The sequence below is a fragment of the Colius striatus genome, chromosome 16 (assembly GCF_028858725.1).
Source record: "Colius striatus isolate bColStr4 chromosome 16, bColStr4.1.hap1, whole genome shotgun sequence".
Classification (NCBI taxonomy): domain Eukaryota; kingdom Metazoa; phylum Chordata; class Aves; order Coliiformes; family Coliidae; genus Colius; species Colius striatus.
Window position 1 is genome coordinate 1,231,174 of NC_084774.1, and position 18,378 is coordinate 1,249,551.

The window sequence follows — 18,378 nt, forward strand, 5'->3', positions numbered from 1 at the left end:
TCTCTGGGCTTACCATGCTGCAAGGAGGCCTAGTTACAGAAAACAATCACTCCTGAGGACAGAGCTGATGTCTAAGCTAGTGGGAAGGAGACAAGTGTTTCATCTACTCTCACTTTAAAGCTGTGTCTAAAACCAGGCAATCTGTTCTCTGTGAAGAGCTGCTGGTGGTGTGTGTTCCCTTCTCCCTGGGGTCCCCACAGCAGCTGCCACGCCAGGCACTGCTCCCTCTAAAGCACCTGCGCCGTGTCTCTGCAGGATACCTGGTGACATAGACGAAGTCAACGCGTTGAAGTTGCAGGTGGACCAGTGGAGAATCCCCAGCAGCCTCAGTGACCCCAACATCCCAGGTAGAGGCAGGCAGCGGTGTGTGTGCTGCAGCCCCCGCTGTGCAGCGCTGCAGGGGGAAGGAGCAGGAGCAGCCCCAGAGGTGTGCTGCTGCCAGGCACATGTACATACGCCATCCCCAGCATCTGGGTTTTCATTCTCTGCCTTTCCAAACACTGCCCATAGCAAACCCAGTGGAGGTGGTGGGGAGCCACTGGCTGCAGCCAACTGTGCTGGGGCTGGGCCAGCTAGGTAGCAGCCAGGAGGCCTTCAGGAACAGCACTGGCTCCAGGGTCACACCGTTCTCTCTTTCAGGTGGCCCCAGGGCCGCTTCCTGGAGGAGCAGGTAGATAAGAACCTTGACAAGTATATAAGTGGTGGGTGTCTGGAGGTTGAGGCATCCCTTTTTTCTGTTGTATGTAAGTAACAGGACAAAGGGTGATGAGATGAAGCTGGAACACACAGTTCTATTTAAATATAAGGAAAAACTCTTACTGTGAGGTAGCCCAGGGAGGGTGTGGAGTCGCTTTCCTTGGAGGGCTTCAAAACCCACCTGGACACTTTCCTATGTGACCTGTGGACCTGCATCTGCAGAGGGTTTGGACTGGATGATCTCTAAAGGTCCCTTCCAACCCCCACCACTCTATGATTCTATGACAAGAGCCAGTGTTTCCTTCTGACTGTCCAGTGTGGCTGTCTGAGAATTTCAGAGCCACACCAAAATCGGGTAAAACAGCACAAGTGCAGGATCCCTCCTCTGTTTCCTGGGGCGTTGAGTCTCGCTGCCAAGTTTGCCTCTAAAGGTGGTGGGCAGGTAACCAAAGCTGTTCTCCTGCTTTCTGCCCAGCATCACTTCTCAAGCTGTGGTATCGGGAGCTGGAGGAGCCCGTCATCCCCCAGCAGTTCTACAAGGAGTGTATCAGCAACTATGAGAACCCTGACGCTGCCGTGGCTGTGGTGCAGCTTTTGCCAGAGCTCAACAGGCTGGTGCTGTGTTACCTCATACACTTCCTGCAGGTAGGCAGCCCTGCAGTGCTGCCGGGAGCACGCGGGAGGTGGGACAGCTGCGGCAGGCCATCAGCAGCGTTTGGGGACCTCTCCCCTGTATCTCAGGTGGGACTGGTGGAGGGAGCTCTGTTGCTCTTGTCCTTTACAAATGAGAACAATAAGCCATGTTCCTGGCCTTGCAGAGCATGGAGCCAGTCACAAAGGTTGAGATCTGCAAGATGTTCTGTGTCTGCTGAGGCTCACACGCTGTTGACTGTGTCAGACCATCCTGGGCGTCCCCTGCGGGTGTGTGGTTGTTGGGGCGTTGTCTTTCTGGGAGGCCACACCTGTGTTCTCCTCACACCTCTTCTTAGGCCACGTGTTTGGAGTCTCTGTCCCTTTTCCAACTGAATGTCTCGTTCTTGTCTGTAGATCTTTGCTCAGCCATCAAATGTGGGCAGAACGAAGATGGATGTGAATAACCTGGCCATGGTGATGGCCCCCAACTGCCTGCGCTGCCAGTCGGATGACCCTCGCGTCATCTTCGAGAACACGCGCAAGGAAATGTCCTTTCTCCGCATGCTGATAGTGCACTTGGACACGAGCTTCATCAAAGGGCTGGTCTGAGCCTCTGGCCCTGAGGTCCAAATCATCGCTCTGGGGATTTGCTGCATGCCCAGTCTTCTCCCTTCCACTTAGGTTTCTTCCATTGTCCTTGCTGTCGTCACACCTTGGGTTAGCCCCTGAGCATTTCCCAGCGTAGGAGCTCAAAGACAAGGACTAGGCACTCCTGGAAGGCTCAGGCTGTTCAGCACCAGGAAGTCCTTGCACATGCCAGGCCAGTGTGTGTTAGAGAAGAGCCCTCCTCCTCAGAGACATGGGATTTGGTTGCTCGTTGAAACAGCTGTGACATCTGTGAGAAACTGCTGTGTGGGGCAATAAGATTCTCCATCTCTCTCTGGAGACAGAGTTGGCTTTGGGTAGGAGGACATCACTCCTGCCTTGTGGCATGAGCTGGTCCCAAGGGACATGCGCCTTCCTTGACGATAATCCTACTGCTATGGAGCCATCCTGGTTTTCCCACAGCTTTGCAGCTCCTTTCTGCTACAGGCAGTGAGAGCTGGCACAAGCTTTCCTGAAGAGCATCTGAGACCATGCTCAGACCAGCCTCCACAGCTCTGGCATTCCTCCTTCCACATCCTTCCCAGACTGCTCTGCCAAGGACTGAACACCAGTTTTGCCCTCCCTCCTGGCTTAACCCAGGTCTGAAGCAAGCTGGGGAGGCTCCTGCTGTGGGAAGCCCTCCCATGCTTGGGTGTGAGCAGCACATTGCTGTGTACTCCTGCAGTGCTGATCCTGCCCAGAGTCAACTGTGGCACCTATGTTCTTCCCAACAAACTCTCACAGGAGTTGCAGAGGGGTTAGGAAGGGAAGGGGAAGAGAGAGGAGGCAAGTCTTAGTGGCTGAGGTGTGGCAGAGCGTGCGTGGGGGTGGTGTCAGGTTGTCAGCTCAGTGTTCTGACTGCTGCCCTTACAGCCCTGCAGCTTTCTGTGCCAGCTCCAGGGAGGCACAGCAAGGACAGTGTCTCAGAGGCAGGACATGGATCTCCCCACTGCCTCCAGTTAACGTTGCATGTTCCTTAGCAAGCAGCAGTTCCTAATTCTGTGGCAGCCTCATGTTACTAGCTTCCTTCAAGTGTTTTTCCTGCTGGAGGCAGGTCTGCAAAACTGCATGTTGGGATTACTCATGCAATGCTCAGTTTGCCAGGAGCATCCAAGGTTCAATTTGCATTTCTGCATCCCCTTCTGTTTCAAAAGGGGACCTGGGTTCATCCTCTCCTGGCTGTGGTGGGGAGCCAGGCCCTGCCAGCAGTGAGAGTCAAAGCTGATGCCTGAGTCTGTACCAGGAGTTTGGTCAGATCATATCCTGAGCCTGCCCATTGCTTGGATCTCTTGATGTGCATGAGCAGGGCTTCCAGGGCACACACCTCCACAGCAGGAGTTCAGTTTGTGCCCAGATGGCTGTGGTTCCTCTCCCTGTACCAGATCCTTCTGTGGTCCCAGAAATCTTGCTCCCATGTCAGGAATAGCTCTGTCAAACATGCTCCCACAGCTGTGCCAGGATCTGTTCCATGCACCCATCCCATCAAAGCCACTTGCCTCAGTTTGGCCTTCTGAAGCACTGAGCAACTTGTACTTCAGGTATGGGGCAGCCTTCCCAGAAATGCAGAGCCAGGCAAGGGGTTCCCAGCTCTGCCATGCTGGACTGAACTTGGAACCATTGTGCAGGGTGGGGCTGCCACCTGTAGCCTCTCCATGGGTGGAGCAGCCGTGCAGGGCCTGCCCTCCTCTCCACCACACAGGCCTGCCCTGGCATTCCTTGCACTTAGCTGTAGCAGTCAGTCAAACCATAGGCATTTGCTGCTCTTACCGATGAATGCTTCTTGCCAGGGCTGTCAAATGGGCTAAAAAATGACACTGGATATTATTTTCTTTGCTGACAGATTTGTAAATACGAATCAGTAAAGCAGCCTCCCCTCGTTAGAGTAATAAATACAGTTCTCCATGGTTGTCTCCTGTCTCTTTGTGGATGTCTGGAGCATGACCATGTCTGCCTGGAGCTGCAGCTTTTCTCCTGGATGTCAGTGTCCATGAGTGATGTTTAGGGATCAGCATGATCTAAGCACTTGGAAACCAAGCTGGGGGCTGGTGCTTCTGGTCTCTACACTCTGGCAGCTACCAAGGGACACGCGGTGAAACTTGGAAGGGAGCGGGTTAAAACAGACAGAGGACAAGTAACTTCTTTACACAGGATCTTCTGGAGCCCCTCAGGGTCAAAAGAGGATTAGAGAAGTTTCTGGGCAGTAGCTGCACAGCTGAGCAGTCAGAGGCTGTGAGGGATGTGCTGCAGCTGGGGGACTGTGGAGGTGGCCCTGTGTGTGCTTCCCTGTGTGGTCTGGTGGAGGTGGGGTTACAGGGACTGTTGGGCTGATCCACCTGGGACACATCTTTGGACTGGAGGATTCTCTGCCCTTTACTCCATGCCCACTCCAAGGAGCAGCTGGGAGCAGCCTGGCTGGGTGCTGCAGCCTGTGCAGGGGCTGCTTCAGCTGCATAGTGATGAGTTCCTGCCTGGGTCTGGCCAGTGCTGCTACTGAGTGGCCGCTGTCCTTGCAGCAGACAAAGCAGGTAAAGGCTGATGAGTCCCTCCAGCAGTTCAAGGTCACTTGTGCTGGCCAAATCTCAGCAGCCTTGCTTGCAAGAGGGGGGCAGGTGGCCTGGAGCCTTCAAGTGAGGGGAAAGAGAAGACCAGCAGCTTCTCAGTCTTGAGCATCCCTTTCCCAGGTGGATGTCTGCAGCCTGATGTGTAAGTGTTCCTCAGGGCTTTGCTATGAACTGATTTTGGCCAAACCAAAAAAGCCCACAAACCACGTGCTTCAGCTCAGGCTCTGAGACTCACGCTCCCTCCTGCAGTCACCTTGGTCTGATACCTGGATTGCTTAAAGAATCCAAGTCCAAAGCAGCAGCTGGGCTCATGACAAGCCTGTGGCTGGCTCTCAGCTTCCAGCAGCATCTGCAGCAGGACTCGATGCCAGAGGGCAGCTTGGGATGCTCCTTGCTTGCCTTTGGCTCCTCGTAGAGAGGAGGCACCTAGAGCTTGTCCAAGACTTGCCAGCAGTTGTGGCAGGGTGCTGTGTCCTAATGGGGACTGTACCCTTGCCGTGCTGGGTGCTCTGGCTGGTGCTGTTGAATTTCTGGCCAGTTTTAAGTCTCCTTTTCCCAGAGCCTTTTGCTGTCTCAGCAATAGTGTCCTGGGAATCTGCAAACAAAAGGTCAAAGCAGTTCTCCCAGCTGCTGATTGCAGCTGATGGACACCATGGCCTCAGGTCTGCTGTCCACACTCCACCCCAGCTCCTCAAGAGTTTAGAGGATCATCTGGGAACTTTGGATCTCTCTGTAGGCTCAGCCTGAGAAAGGGCACAGCTTTGGCAGCTGCCTGGTCTTGTACAGGACGTGGTAACTACGAGGCCACCCCTCCTGGTACGGAAGCTTCCTGCAGTCTATCTTCTCCATGCCAATGTGAGTGGTCTCCCTCCTCCTGCCCCCCCAGAGATGCTCAATTTCTTCCTCAATCCAGAGGTGCCCAGAGACTGTGCTGCCTCCACCAAAATCCAGAGCAGTGGGATGACACTTTTTAGCCTCATCCTCATCTGTGTTTTCAGCCTGGTGCTCACATCAGACTCTGCACCAAAGCAGCCCTGTGGGAAGACAGCGAGCAGAGGAGCAGGCACGTCTGCCCCAGCCACAGCAGCAGGCAGAGCCGGGAAACCTTGTCCCAGCACGGCCCCGGCGCCACTTTGATGTGGGCTCACAAGGTGCTGGCGGGCTCAGAACAAGCTGCCAGGGCTGAGGCTGGGCTGGGGCTCTGGCACACCCCTGGGCTGTCTGATAAGGTGGGGAAAGCTGACTGAGCTGCTGAGCACTGCTGTGTTCAGAGCTCCTGTGGTCTGGTATCATTTGCCAGCCACCGTGGATGGTGGGGAGAACGGGGGGGTGCAGGCACCTGGGAACTATCTCAAGCATGAGGAGGGGACAGGGAAAAGCCCAGGCATTTCGAGGGAGGTGGACCACATTTGGACTGCACCTGAGCTGAGTGCTTCCGGGTGACCATGCAGGAAACCAGCTGGGACATATCAGCTGGACTTCACCTCTCAAAGCAGGGGTCACCAGCTGAAGACTCTCCGCAGCCTGCAAAGGTTTGAACTTGCATCTTCCAGGGGCTCCTCCTGCCCCAGCTTCTGCCTGAAGCTCCCTCTCTCTCACCAGCACAGGCATCCCGCTTTGTCTGAAGGGCTTAGTGTTCACTGGTGCTGGAGAGGGAGCTGTGTCTGAGGACTGTGCGACCTCAGCTGACGGGCTGGGTGCTGGCAGGATTCGAGGCCAAAATCCATGAAGGTATGCAAAAGCCCAAGACCAAGGCTGGTCTTACAAGCTACCGCTCTTCCCAAAGGAGAATCAGTGCCTTGCCTCAGCTCATCTCCACACACAGCCCCATTTCCTCCATCTTGCCTGTGCCAGGTCAGGTCCTTCACTCAGATCACAGGCAACAGGAGAGACCAGAGGGGCAGGGAGAGAAGTGGAGCCTCTCTTTTGAGGGCAGTGAGCTATGGGATTGTTTCAGCTGGTGCACATTCCTTTGAAGGGACTTGTCCCTGTTGGCAGCTGGGCACAAAGGTGCTGCAATCGCAAACGGTACTCAAATCCTGGGCTGGGGTGTCCCTGCAGTGTGTGTCACCTCCCCGCTCCCAGGGCAGGATAATAGCAGGGTGCGGGACAGCCAGACCCTACAGCCCCAGAGGCTGCAAACAGGCCCTTCTATAGAGTAAGGTCTCTGCTAGATGAAGGCAGACAGCCCTGAGGAGGATGAGGAGATGCAGGGGGCTGCAGCATCCTCCCTGCTCCCAGGGGAATCAGTGGGAGCCTGAGGGCGTCGGTGCAGAGCTGCGTGCCTGTTTGCATGTCTCTCACGCTGCTCCACAGATAGGGCTGTGTCTGCCCTCACCAAGGTGGTGACATCCTTTCCTGGAGACGTACAGACAGTTGCAGCCTCTCTGGATGGTCTGGCTAACAAAGATGGAGAGAGAAACTGTCCTGGAGGAGAAACTGCCCAAGCGTGGTGAGGAAGGCACGCTGACTTGAGCTGTGGTGAGGAAGGCACGCTGACTTGGCAAGTCCCTCATCTTATGTGCACCGTGGGACCAGGCCTGGAGGTCAAGGCAGATCTGTGGGGGTCTGTCATTCTGGCAAGAGCGACGGGTGGCACGGCGGGAGAGCTGGGCACAGGAAACCCGGCCGCCGTGTGACGCTTTGGTGTGGAGGGCAGAGACTATATCCAGGTGAGCCCATAACCCCGGGCTACGTGCGGGCACACGGCTGTGCGGCCTGCAGTGACCCCGCGCGGGCTGCGCGGCAGCAGCCGGACGCTCCGCGCCTCGGTCCGTTCCCGCGGCCGGCCGGAGGCAGGGAACGGGCTCCGGCCAGGCGCGAGGGCTGGGCTCGCAGCCCCCCGCCTGGAGCTGCGGAAGCCTCCGTCTATAGGCAACACCCGGGGCGACGTCCGAGCACAGATCCCCAGGAGCGGCCGGAGGCAGAGGCCGGGCGCCGGCCCCTCGCATGAGCTTGGCTGCCGGTGCCGCGGCGCGGGGAGGGCGAGAGCCCAGGGGACGGACAGGGGCAGTCGCGGTGATGGTGCCGCTGTTGCCTCCCCTGACAGGCAGCTGCGTCTGCCGGAGGCTTTTCAGTGGCGTGAAGCTGCTGCCAGAGGGTGCTGAAGCGCAAGGATGAGCATCGCGGCGCTGCGGGCCGGGCCGTGCCGTGCCGGGCTGAGGCGGCCTCGGGCGGCCCCTCCAGGCCCGGCGGCCGCAGCTCCCGCCTCAGCGCCAGGCCCCGCCCCTCCCCGGCGCCGCCGCAGCCAGGCGGCCATTTTGTGTGGCTGCGCGGCGGCGGGCGCTGGGCTCGGCGCGGAGCGGCGCCCGCGGCGCTTCGGCTCCGTTCTGACCCTTTTTCCCGTGCGGATCCCCCGGTAAGAGCGCGGCGGCGTCCGGGCCGGCCGCCCTGCGGGCTCGCGGCGTGGCGAGGCGAGCAAGGGAGGCGCGGCGCGGCTGGCGCGAGTCCCCGCGCACAAAGGGCCGGGCCGGGCCGGGCCGGGCGGCGCCTCCCGCACTGCGGGCCCGGGGCGCCGAGCGGGGGCCGCTCCCAACTCGCGGCGGCCTGGCGCGCTGAGGCCGAGGGGCCCGGGCGGCCAAGCGGCCCCCGCCCCCGTCCGCTCCGTCCTTCCCCCGCCTCTGGCCGCGTCTCCGCCCGCGCCCGGCGGCCCACGGGCGGCGCGGGCAGGTGAGTTTGGCAGGCCGAGCGCAGGCGCCCCGAGCCCGGCCGGTGGGGGCGGCCGAGTGACCTTGCGGAGGCGCGGGGGGCCGTGGCGGCCGGGGCCAGGCGGCGGTGCGGGGCTGCTGGCGTTGGGAGCGCGGCGGCGCGGTCCCTCGTTGGGCGCCGGCGGCTGCTCCTCGGCCGGCCCCGGGGGCGAAGCGGGGAGGAAGGTGGCGGGGGGCAGGTACCCGCCCTGTGAGGTGTCCGCTACGCCCGGAGCTTCCGGAGGCGGTGCCGCTAGTTGAGAGGCTGCAGCCCTCTGTGTCCCGCGCAGCCTGCGGCGCGTCTCCAGCCCGCTGCGTTCTGTGCCTTCCGGCTCTTTAACAGAAATAACGGTGGGTCCTTGCACTGACCTGAAAGCTGCTTTATGGCAAACCGAACAAATGCACGGGACTGGGAGGCACCGCGTGCTTTTTCCTGACAGGCCTCGGTTTGCTTATGGCTTGTTGCCACCGAAATGGGCTTCTGTACGGGTTGGCTTGGTGTGAACGTGCACTTGTAGCCACCGCAGGGCTCGGGTAATTGCAGCAGATTATCAATACAACCTGGGAAGCACCAAGTCTTCCTGGGACCAGAGATGTTTATGTGATCCCAGGTTACTGTTTCTAGCCTAAAGGCTTGAGAGCAGAATATTAATGAGTCTAAACTGGGTAAAGTAAGTCTCTTTTTGTGTACACAATTTGATATTGTGTGGAGTAGGAGAGTAAAACCAAATGTTCAAAACAGTGCTAATGACTTGAAGTAACCTTTTGTGGGTATGTATACAGAAGCCTGTTACCTCTATTACATGAACTGAGGTCAGCAGCACCTCTGTTGTTTTCTGTAATAAGCAAATGTTCTTTCACAGGACCAGTTCCCAGCAAAAGCCAAGTTAGAAGACTTGCAACAAAGGTCATTCACAGTCTGTAATTCTTTGCTGTTTGTGTGATGAGGTGGGGTTTTTTTTGACATCTTTTTAGTAGTTATGAGTGGAATGTGTCTTAAATGAACACTCATTGTGTGACCTAAGTCAGCTCTGGAAGGGTCCAGCTGACATTCTTGCTGCTGACTTTGTTGATTTGTACTTAACAAATCAAATTTCACTGGAGCGGCCAGAGAGCAGAATCTGCTTGCTTATAATCCAGAGTAATTAATAATGTCAGGTTGGGAGTGGGACTAGAGTAGCAATTGCTTGTAACAGTGGTGCTGCCTTGGCTGAAATGTAAGAAGCAAACATGTAATTAATTCTTACCTTTAATTGGGTAAGTTCTGTGAAATGCTTTCTTTTGCTCTTGAAGTTGCTAGATTACCTAGGCAACGATGTTTTCCCTGACTGATGATGTCCCCCTTGGTCAGGAAAGGAGGGTCCAATCCCTGATTTAATTGTAGGAGATGATAAATTATTTGTAACTGCATATTTTTTGTATAACTGCATCCCTGGAAGCTCAGTGCTGTCTGTGACTATCATTTGTCAAAGCCTGACAGGAGCTCAGGCTGTTGCTATGAAGCTCTCCTGCCCCTTGTCTCCCTCCCAGCCCATATGCTGCTGCCCTGTGCAGATGGGAGCACTTGTGCTGCTGCTTGGGAGCTGACTGAGGGATGTGTTTGGAGCTTGGGGGTGGTTTATTTTTCAGCCCTACAGATGGGCTTCAACGGTATTTGAGCTGCATTCTGGATGGTTGCCTGATGGTGTGGATACGGTGTTTTGTGGGTTTGGTTTTTAATTAGAGAAAGAGGAAATGTTGTACATAGTGTAGACTTGATGGTGCATCATATTGATAAGTCTTTGTATAGTGCTTGTAATAAATACTTCATTCAGCAATTGAGCAAGTCTACTGCTTTCTTTTTTGCTTCAATTTATTCCTCATTATCTTCATACTCTGTTCCTTGCTTGCTTACAGGTTTATTTTGACTTCTTGTGCTTCCTGTAGGAAAAGCCATTTTTCAGGTGAGTAATAGTGATTTCGAGCTCTTGGTTTGTCCTTGCTCTTAAAATACCCACCGGGGCATGGCCTCTGCATTTGAAGAACCCTTCTGGACCCAGTGGCTTTTCAGGTTTTTTGAGGATGAAGCACCAGACTGAAGTGATGCCTCTGTGTGTGTGTAATGTGTCCATGCTGACTGACTGCATATGTGTGTGGCAGAGAGTAATGTGTGTTGGGATATAATTGCTTCTTCTCCAGGCTTGTTAGCTTATTGACATGCCTTTGTGTGTGGTTTTACTGGGCCTGAGAACTTTCAGCCAGCCTCATTTCAGTATAGCCAGCTGCAGTCTGCCTTATGTTTTTAAGAACTCCCATTTCAGGTAGATTTATGATACTGGTTAAAAAGAGACATAACTGTCTCCCATCGGTGTCCTTAGGTAGACTATATTACAAGAAAGAGGGAAAGCTCATCTGTTTAGTGTGGGATGGGGTTTTTTCAGTATGAAGATAGCACCAAAGAACTTTCCTGATCTCATTGCTAGTATTAAAAAGTTAGTTTCAAAATGGACTTCTTTTTCTGCTGGTTACATTCAGCATTTCTTTCCCAAGGAAACAGAGAATATCCTCATTTTCCATGGAGTACCTGAAAGGAGAAGCTGTCTTCAGCAGCTCCAGTACTATAGATTGTAGAGCTGAGCATCCTTAGCCTAGGCCTGTGCATCAGTGGCACAAGGACAGTGCCATTCACAGGCACTGGGGTCTTTTGCTAATCTTGAAGCTGAGAGCTTAAAGGCCGTGCAGAGGATGCAAGTATACCAGACTTTGTTTCTTCCCTGTAATACAAGTTGCTAATGGCTTTTTTTGCTACCTGATTCCCTGTATTTGTGTCAGTCCTTTGCCTACATTGCAGCTCTGTCACAGTATTGCTGTCATCAGTCTGGCTAAAAGATGCACTAATTACTCTGTGAGTTTTTGTCTGCTCTCCTCTCACCTCTGACCTGGGGGACAGGTCTACAAGCAGCCTTGGGTGCACCTTTTATGTCTTGTAATAAAAGGAGTCGTCACATCCTTTTTACAGTGTGGCACATATACAGATGATTTCTGTGTCTGCTTAATGCCTTATCTTAGAATGGGACACAGTTTTTCATCAAAGCTCATGACAGTGTAACTTGCAAGATATCCCTTTAGTTGACTTCCATGAAAAAGATTTATCAGAAAGTAGGGTAGATTTGATCCTATCTTGTCAGGAAGCAATTGAAGAATGAAACCAAGAGTGTAGGTGACAGAAGGCTGTGTGCTGAGTGGCTGGAAATGCTGCCCTCTGGAATTTTCAGTAGGCAGTAGTGCAGGTGCTAGAAATCATCTGAAAGATGTTTCTCTAATTTTTTATAATGGATTTTTTTACAGGTGAGCTTCTTCCAAGAAGCAGAAGTCCAAGTCCAGTTACTGCTGCAGGTACTGTTACCAAATCTTTTTTGTGCTTGCCTACTGGCCTCTTCCATTTTCAGCCCTTATATTTTCCTTTGATAGCTACTGTGTCTGTTGAATGCTCACTGATAAGCAAAGTCTGAGGTTCATCAGTCTGCTGCAAGTGTGCAGTGTTCCCCTGGAACACCCAGAGCAACCTCACAGCCAGGAACAGGGCATGTGGTCAAACCTGAGGGATTAGTTGGTCAGCTTACTGACCAACATGTAGTGTAAGTGTTCAGTTTCTATCTCAAATGTGGATTCAGAGGGGATGTAGGTGGTAATGTGTCAGGGACACTTAATTCTTAAATGCTTGTACTGATGTTACAACGTTGGCATCAAGTACAAAACAGTGTTAGTGGTCTTGCCAAGCAGACCATCTGAGGCAAATGGACCCCTCTCCATTCCTTAAAGGTGTATTTGCTCTTTTAAGAAAAAACCTGTTGTCTCTACAAAATTGTGTAAGTTTCCTTTGTTTTTTTGAGCCCAGGTGTTCCTTTCCTCTTCTGCCATGCAAGGCCACTCTGTCAGCTGGTCTCTGTCCAGGATTGTTCAGTAGGTTCAACCTTAGGCTGCTGCAACAGACCCTAAACCAAATCTTTAAATATAGTGCCACCGTAAAGAAGCTTGTCCAAGGAGGTCTGTGGGCTTTTTTTGTTGTTTTTGCTCCTGGGGGAATGCAGAATGGCAATGAGAATCAGTCCATTGCTTTTTCTCCTTTTCATGATTTCATTTTTATTTTACTAAAGGCACTGAGAGCCCACATCTACCCATTAGGCAGGGCAGAAATGTCTTTTTGAGGACATTTGGCACCATGAAGTGGTTTTACACAGCTTCAGTTCGAGTAGAAAACCAGGAAACATTGTATTGGAGTGCCCAATCTGTGGGCTAAATTAGGCTTCTCGGAACAGTCCAGATGGTTGTGACTTGCATCTGCCACTCCAGCAGTCTGCACAAGCCTGGCATGAATTGGATTTGTGGATGAGAAACTGTTCTGGAGAAGCTCTTTAATTCCTCCCATGACCAAAGCACCACCATGATGGACGCAGTTTATCCACCTGAGGGGATCTTTGTTGGTGGCCGAGGACAGTGTTTGCTTATCTCAGTGTTTGCTCTGTGTTGAGACACATGGTGACCTCTCATGGCTTGGAGATAATGCTTGTGTAAGAAACAGTGCAGCTTGCTTGAGCTGTCTGCAAGTCTGTCATTTGTTTAATATTTGAACTTTTAATTGCCTTGAGATGGTTCTTACTGTCTGATAAACTAATTTGCACCTTAAATTATCCTTCGGACTGAACTTATTCTTTCTTAATTGAGATCTGAAAACCTAGAGATGTTTAGAGTCTTAAGTTGCTAGAAGCTTTTTCAACGCAAGTGGTGTTTAATGTAATTTTCCCCTGATTTGTGAGACTGTTGTTTTTGTGGCACTTGAAATTATTTCTCAATACAAGAAGGCTGGGTTGTTTTCTTCTCTGTCTCTCTGAATAGCTTAAAGTATATTTTTAGGTTTTCAGAAAGCATATTATCACAATCTATCTTGTAAAGCCTTGCTTGTTAAATAAGAATGTATCTGTAATTTGAGCTTACTAGAGCCTTGTATCTGACCTAGGACTGTGGTTGTTTTAAGTAACCTGTAGTGAAAGATGATTTGTTAAGGTTTGTTAACCACTGTGGATGGTGTTACAGCAGAAATCCACCAACCTGAGTAGATGTATTACATCAGAAGTGATGACTTCAGTGCTGTGATTCCCTGTCTGCTCTGATTGTTTTGCCAAAGAAATTTGATGTACTTCCAAATCTACGACACTCGAGTGGCTTCACCCTTTGATTCAGATCTGGCAGTTTGGATTTTGTTTATGGAATGCTTCTCATACTTGGTATTTCAGAATTGAAGCTTGCGGGGTTTTTTTTGGCCACTCTCCTCTAAGACTGTTTGGGCAATAGGAGTGTAATTGATGCAGTGATATTTAAGGAGAGGCTTCTCAGTTGTCCTTCTCACTAAACTCCCAGGAGGACACGAGAGTGTTACATGTGGGGCAGATTGATTGCATCAAAGTGTCTCTGAATGTTTCAGATATAGTTGCTTACAAGTTTTATCCACCAAATAATGATCAGATAGAAAAGTAGGGAGAGCAGTTAACAATTTATACAACTTGGAGTAACAACGAAAGGGAATGAGACAAAGGGGAGTGGGGACACCCAACAGCAGCAACTCTTGTTTTCATGTTTAGCAATCCAATGGCAAAGTCATAATGATCGTCTCTGATGGATGTTTACCCTCTAATTTCACCTGCAATCATGCATTCTTAATGTACAAGACAAGACTGACTGGAGGCTCTAATTTCCTTTTAAGTTCAACTTGGGCCTATGGATTTAACGTGTCAGGGATCTGTTCTTTGAATCTCTGCAGAGAGGACCTTGACTCTTGAGTCACTTGTATGCACAAGGTTTGGCAGTTACATTGTCTGCTTGTGTAGTTAATGGAGTTATTCAGAAATATGTGATATACCAAAGTAGAAGTAAAGTTACTGATGACTTCTGTTTGGCAAAGGATAAATTAACGGTGGAGAAATTTGATGTGGGTGGGCAGAGGGAGTGTGTCTGTAAAGATCTATAAGTTTCTCTCTCTTGGATCTAAACAGCCTGCTGACCCTCTATTGAAGTTTTCTGATGCAGGTGTGCTCTGGATGTGTCACTGTGTGATTGGGATGTCTCTGGCTGTAGAGAATTTTTTTGTTTAAACTTTGTAAACTACTTTTAGTCTGAGATTCACATGATGTGTTTTTTCCTTCCCTGTAGTTATACAACAGTGTTTGGAATGTTTGCAGTGATATAAGCAACGAGTTTCTTCTTGGTGAGTATAACCTTGGATCCTTGGTTTTGTTAATTGTAACTTTTCTTCAAACTTCTGAAGTTTTGCTTTAAGACTTGGGATTTTCTTTACCCTTGTGAAGACGCTGTGGATAGTATTTCTCTAAATGAAACCCTTTATATTCTTAAAACAAGGACTACATGTTTTGAGGCAAAAATGGCAGTTTTATTAACGTATATTTTCTTGAGTGTTACTTAGGAAAAACTTGTTTTGTTCCATGTGAATTAAACCCTTTTCCCAAATAGTTTCTCTTCTTGTTCAGTGTTTGAGAGTGTTTCATTTTACGGTGGTTGTGTTACAGGAAGAAGGGAAATCGGAACAGCTAAGTGAGAGGTGATTGGGAAGAATTCTTTTCAGTAATGAGTACTTATTTCTTTAATTGCACTTGGTAATTAAACTTTATTATGGGAAACTATTTTTCTCTTCTGTTGACTTGCTTATGTTCATAATTTCTGCTTCCATGTTGGTCTGTCTCTGTCTCATGACCAATTTGAATTGACAGCACAGTTATATGGGATGTTGTTGAGAGGATAAAAGTGGTGTTCTTGATGCCCTGTAATTGTAGGGAGAGTGTGAGAGTCTTGACCTGGGGAGGGTAGTTTGTTTGTTGACACCTTTTCACTTTTGTCACTGAGTACTTTGAGTAATTCTTACTTTCTGCCTGAACAGAGGAGCAAATACAGATATCTTGATATTTTTTTTTAACTGGTGTCAGATTTATTAGTCTACTTGTGTTAATTAAAGGAAAAATAAGAGTCTGAAATAAAATAAAGTCCCATGCTTTGAGGGAATGTTTCCTTGGTGAGAAGTTAATGGAGATTTTAAGTTCAGGATCCACTCTCGGTGTTGTGACACTCAGTCAAAGAGTTGGTTCAATCTGGGAAACTTTTAAAGCAAATAATGAATTCTGGTTTAATACCTAGTTGAGGATCCTACATGATACAAATAAGAACTATGTGTAGTCCAATATCTTGTTTGAAATGTCTTTTGGATAGAAGGGAGGTGGTGCCGTATTCTTTGGAGTTTGTTGCAGTGTCTAATGGTCTTCATGTCCAGTTTAAGTCTTTCCTGTTTCTGCTCCTGTTACATTAAAAAACCTTGATGGAATATCTGAGACATTGTGCTTTGAAATAGCACTGCTAAGGAGATGATCTGAAACTTACGGTGATGTCCTAAACTTACTCATCTTACTATGAAATAGTAAGTGGGAGCATAGGTAGATGAATATCTAGTGCAGAATCTATTTCTGGGTAAAGACTTTGAGGTATAGGGTTTAATTTCTGTGGTTTTGTGTAGGGTAAAATAGTAACAGGGCAGAGTTCACAGTAGCAATGCTGCTCTGGGCAAAAACTAGTGGGCAGAATTTTTTGTCTGCTGGCAGTAAAAGTGTGTGGTAATGAGCTTCCCAAGCTCGTGCCAAAACTGGTGCTTTCAAATGGCGTTTAAATGTCTGGGACACTTGTTCTTAGTCTTCATGAGGTGCCATAGGATTGTATAATATAGATGGTGTCTGTAAATACTGTTTTGCAGTGGATGTAGTCAATACCTTCTCTCATCTGCAGGTGTGGTTTCAGCACAGCATGGCTGTGGTCATCTGCTTGCAAGGTCTCCCATTTGTGGTGGGGACCATTGACTGGTGTGGCTTGGCCCTTCCCGCTGGTGAAGTGTGTGCTGCAGGGGGTGATCTGGGTGAGGCTCTCACTGTTTTGCTGCTCACAAACATGTGGGGCTGAGAATCTTGTGTGTAGATGGTACAATGAAAAGGTCAAAACCATTGCAGAGCAAAAAGAACCTTATATGCCAACTGTGATTGGACTTAGTCCATGACAGTTTCAAATGGGCACGTGGATGTGCCGAAGGCTTGGAAGAGCAGCTGGAGTGGATTGCAGAGGCAGTTTAGGCTTTGTGGAAATGACTGTAAACCTCTATGGTGTAGAAACTGCTTACGTTGCTTTGTTTCCTTCACATGTAGCAAACTTGTGTCATGTTGCTGGTAAAGGGACTGCAGTTTAAATCTTGGGTCTACCTTCAGTATTCCAATTCAGTTACACCTGTGCTGCATCCCCAGGGAATGTGGGATGATGTCTTGTTTGTTTCTTTTACTCCCTGGTTTTGACAGTGCTTTTATTAACCTGTTCCCTGTTGTGACCTGTAGTTGGGCTGCCCAGATGGGTTGTGGAGTCCCCTTCTCTGGAGACATTCCAAACCTACCTGGATGAATTCCTGTGTGACCTACTCTAGGTGGTCCTGCTCTGGCAGGGGGATTGGACTTGGATGATCTTTTTGAGGTCCCTTCTAGCCGTTAAGATTCTGTGAATCACTAGTGATGCAGAATACCTCATAGGGCTTGGACAGCAATCTTACTATCCAGAATAAAACTTGATATTACTCTGCATTGAAATTAATATTTATACAAACTGTTCAAGTTTACTATGCTCCTTTAACAAGTCAAAGAAACACACTTTCCCGTGGAGATGCTTTTTTTCCCCTCTGTTGTGCTCTGATGGGGAAAGTGGAGGACTTCCCTGGGTTTGGCACAGATGTACTAGAGAATGAAGGAGATGAGACTGAGTTGGGGGAATGAACTGCCTTTCTTCTGAGCTGCTTATGAGGTACTTAATTGAGGTAGTGCTAAGTTTGAAAGTGAGACCGATTTAAAGGCATGGGATTTAGTGTGATAGTACATAGGGAGTGGTTTAATCATGCTTGCCAAATAGTGTTTGCAAAGATAGGTAAGGTTTTGGAGAAGACTGCAGTGATTCAGCAGTTTCCAGAGACGAAATGGTAGAGGCTGTTATTAGTGAAAGTTTGCTATAGCTGTTTGGCTATGCTCTGTATGATAATATGAAAAGTTTCTCCAGTTTCCAGAGAAACCTTCTTCTTTTGGAGCTTGCTGCTGTGCCAGTTTAGGGGCCAGCACTGACAGAGCTTAAAAGTGAAGAGAATAAAAATGGCTCCAGGTGCAGATAGCAGGACCTGTCCTGTTAGCAGAGCAGAGAGCTTGGTTTGGAAGACAGAAATCTCTGAAGGGATCAATATTAATGAAAGCATATGCTCCTCTGTGTTGCCCTAATATAAATGCGCTTTCTTAATGGGTACCTGTAAATAGCTCAACAGTTGAAGTCTTTGAAAGCTAAATTACCTCACAGTGACTTTTTATGGGGAAGAAAAGGCTCTCCTTTTTAAACAGCAGATATGTACTTTCGTGATGTAGGTTTAGTAGTATTTCCTGTTGGGAGTAATGACTTGTCTAAATCCTGGAGTATTTGTTCCTGAAGCAGGTCTAATCCTCATAGTGGAATAAGTTTTGGAGAGAAACCATACAGATTTTGGGGTAGTCCTGGTAACTACCTCTTGTCTTAATTGTGGTCTTGAGCACTTGAGAAAGATGAATTCCCAGAGTAACCATAGTAAAAGCCTGCTTGTGTTTCAGTTTAGTTACCAAGTTAGTAAAAATTATTTAGGGGAGATGTTCCAGTGAGATGTTCTTATTTCCTAGTCGTAGCTATGACCATCTGTGGTTACTCTGGGGTTGTTAACCATCTGTTTTGATGTAGTTCAAGGATTTTAAGTAGTCCTTGCAGGAGAGGACAAGGGCTGAAACACAAAATCTAGAAGCGGAGGCATGCATTCAATGCTTCATTTCTGAGAAACAAAATCCAGCCAAGGTCACGCCAGCGAAACATGCATGCCTGTTGCCTCTTGGCCTTGTTTGTGAAGAGCTGTGTGAAGGCTCCCACTGATGGCCATGTCATAGTTTCATTAGTGACCTACAGCCGCATATTTCAGGGTAAAATTGTTGAGATCCTCAGTTGAGAAATTTATGTCATGTAATGTTCTTCTTGAGGAAACTGTTCCTCAAGTTAGCTGCCAATGAAAAAGCCTGCTTTGCAAGGCA

The 18,378-nt window shown here is 49.6% G+C and overlaps 2 protein-coding genes across 9 annotated transcripts in view; both read left to right on the forward strand.

The window, feature by feature from the left end:
• The window catches only part of ARHGAP39 (Rho GTPase activating protein 39), a 52,406-nt gene extending 48,530 nt beyond the window's left edge, over positions 1–3,876 (forward strand). Inside the window, exons 8-10 of the mRNA XM_062009255.1 lie at positions 256–347; positions 1,172–1,341; positions 1,744–3,876. Of these exons, the coding sequence (XP_061865239.1) occupies positions 256–347; positions 1,172–1,341; positions 1,744–1,938 (457 nt within the window). The 3' untranslated portion in view covers positions 1,939–3,876. The remainder of the gene's footprint in view (positions 1–255; positions 348–1,171; positions 1,342–1,743) is intronic.
• A 3,902-nt stretch (positions 3,877–7,778) lies between these two features.
• The window catches only part of PHF20 (PHD finger protein 20), a 70,279-nt gene continuing 59,679 nt past the window's right edge, over positions 7,779–18,378 (forward strand). For 6 of the 8 annotated variants that reach the window (XM_062009488.1, XM_062009492.1, XM_062009493.1 and 3 more), the window contains exons 1-4: positions 7,779–7,893; positions 10,118–10,164; positions 11,549–11,596; positions 14,408–14,462. The gene's annotated coding sequence lies outside the window, so the exon portion shown is untranslated. Of the gene's footprint in view, positions 7,894–9,084; positions 9,170–10,117; positions 10,165–11,548; positions 11,597–14,407; positions 14,463–18,378 lie in introns of all 8 variants that reach the window. The other 2 variants (XM_062009489.1, XM_062009491.1) reach the window with 2 other exon arrangements.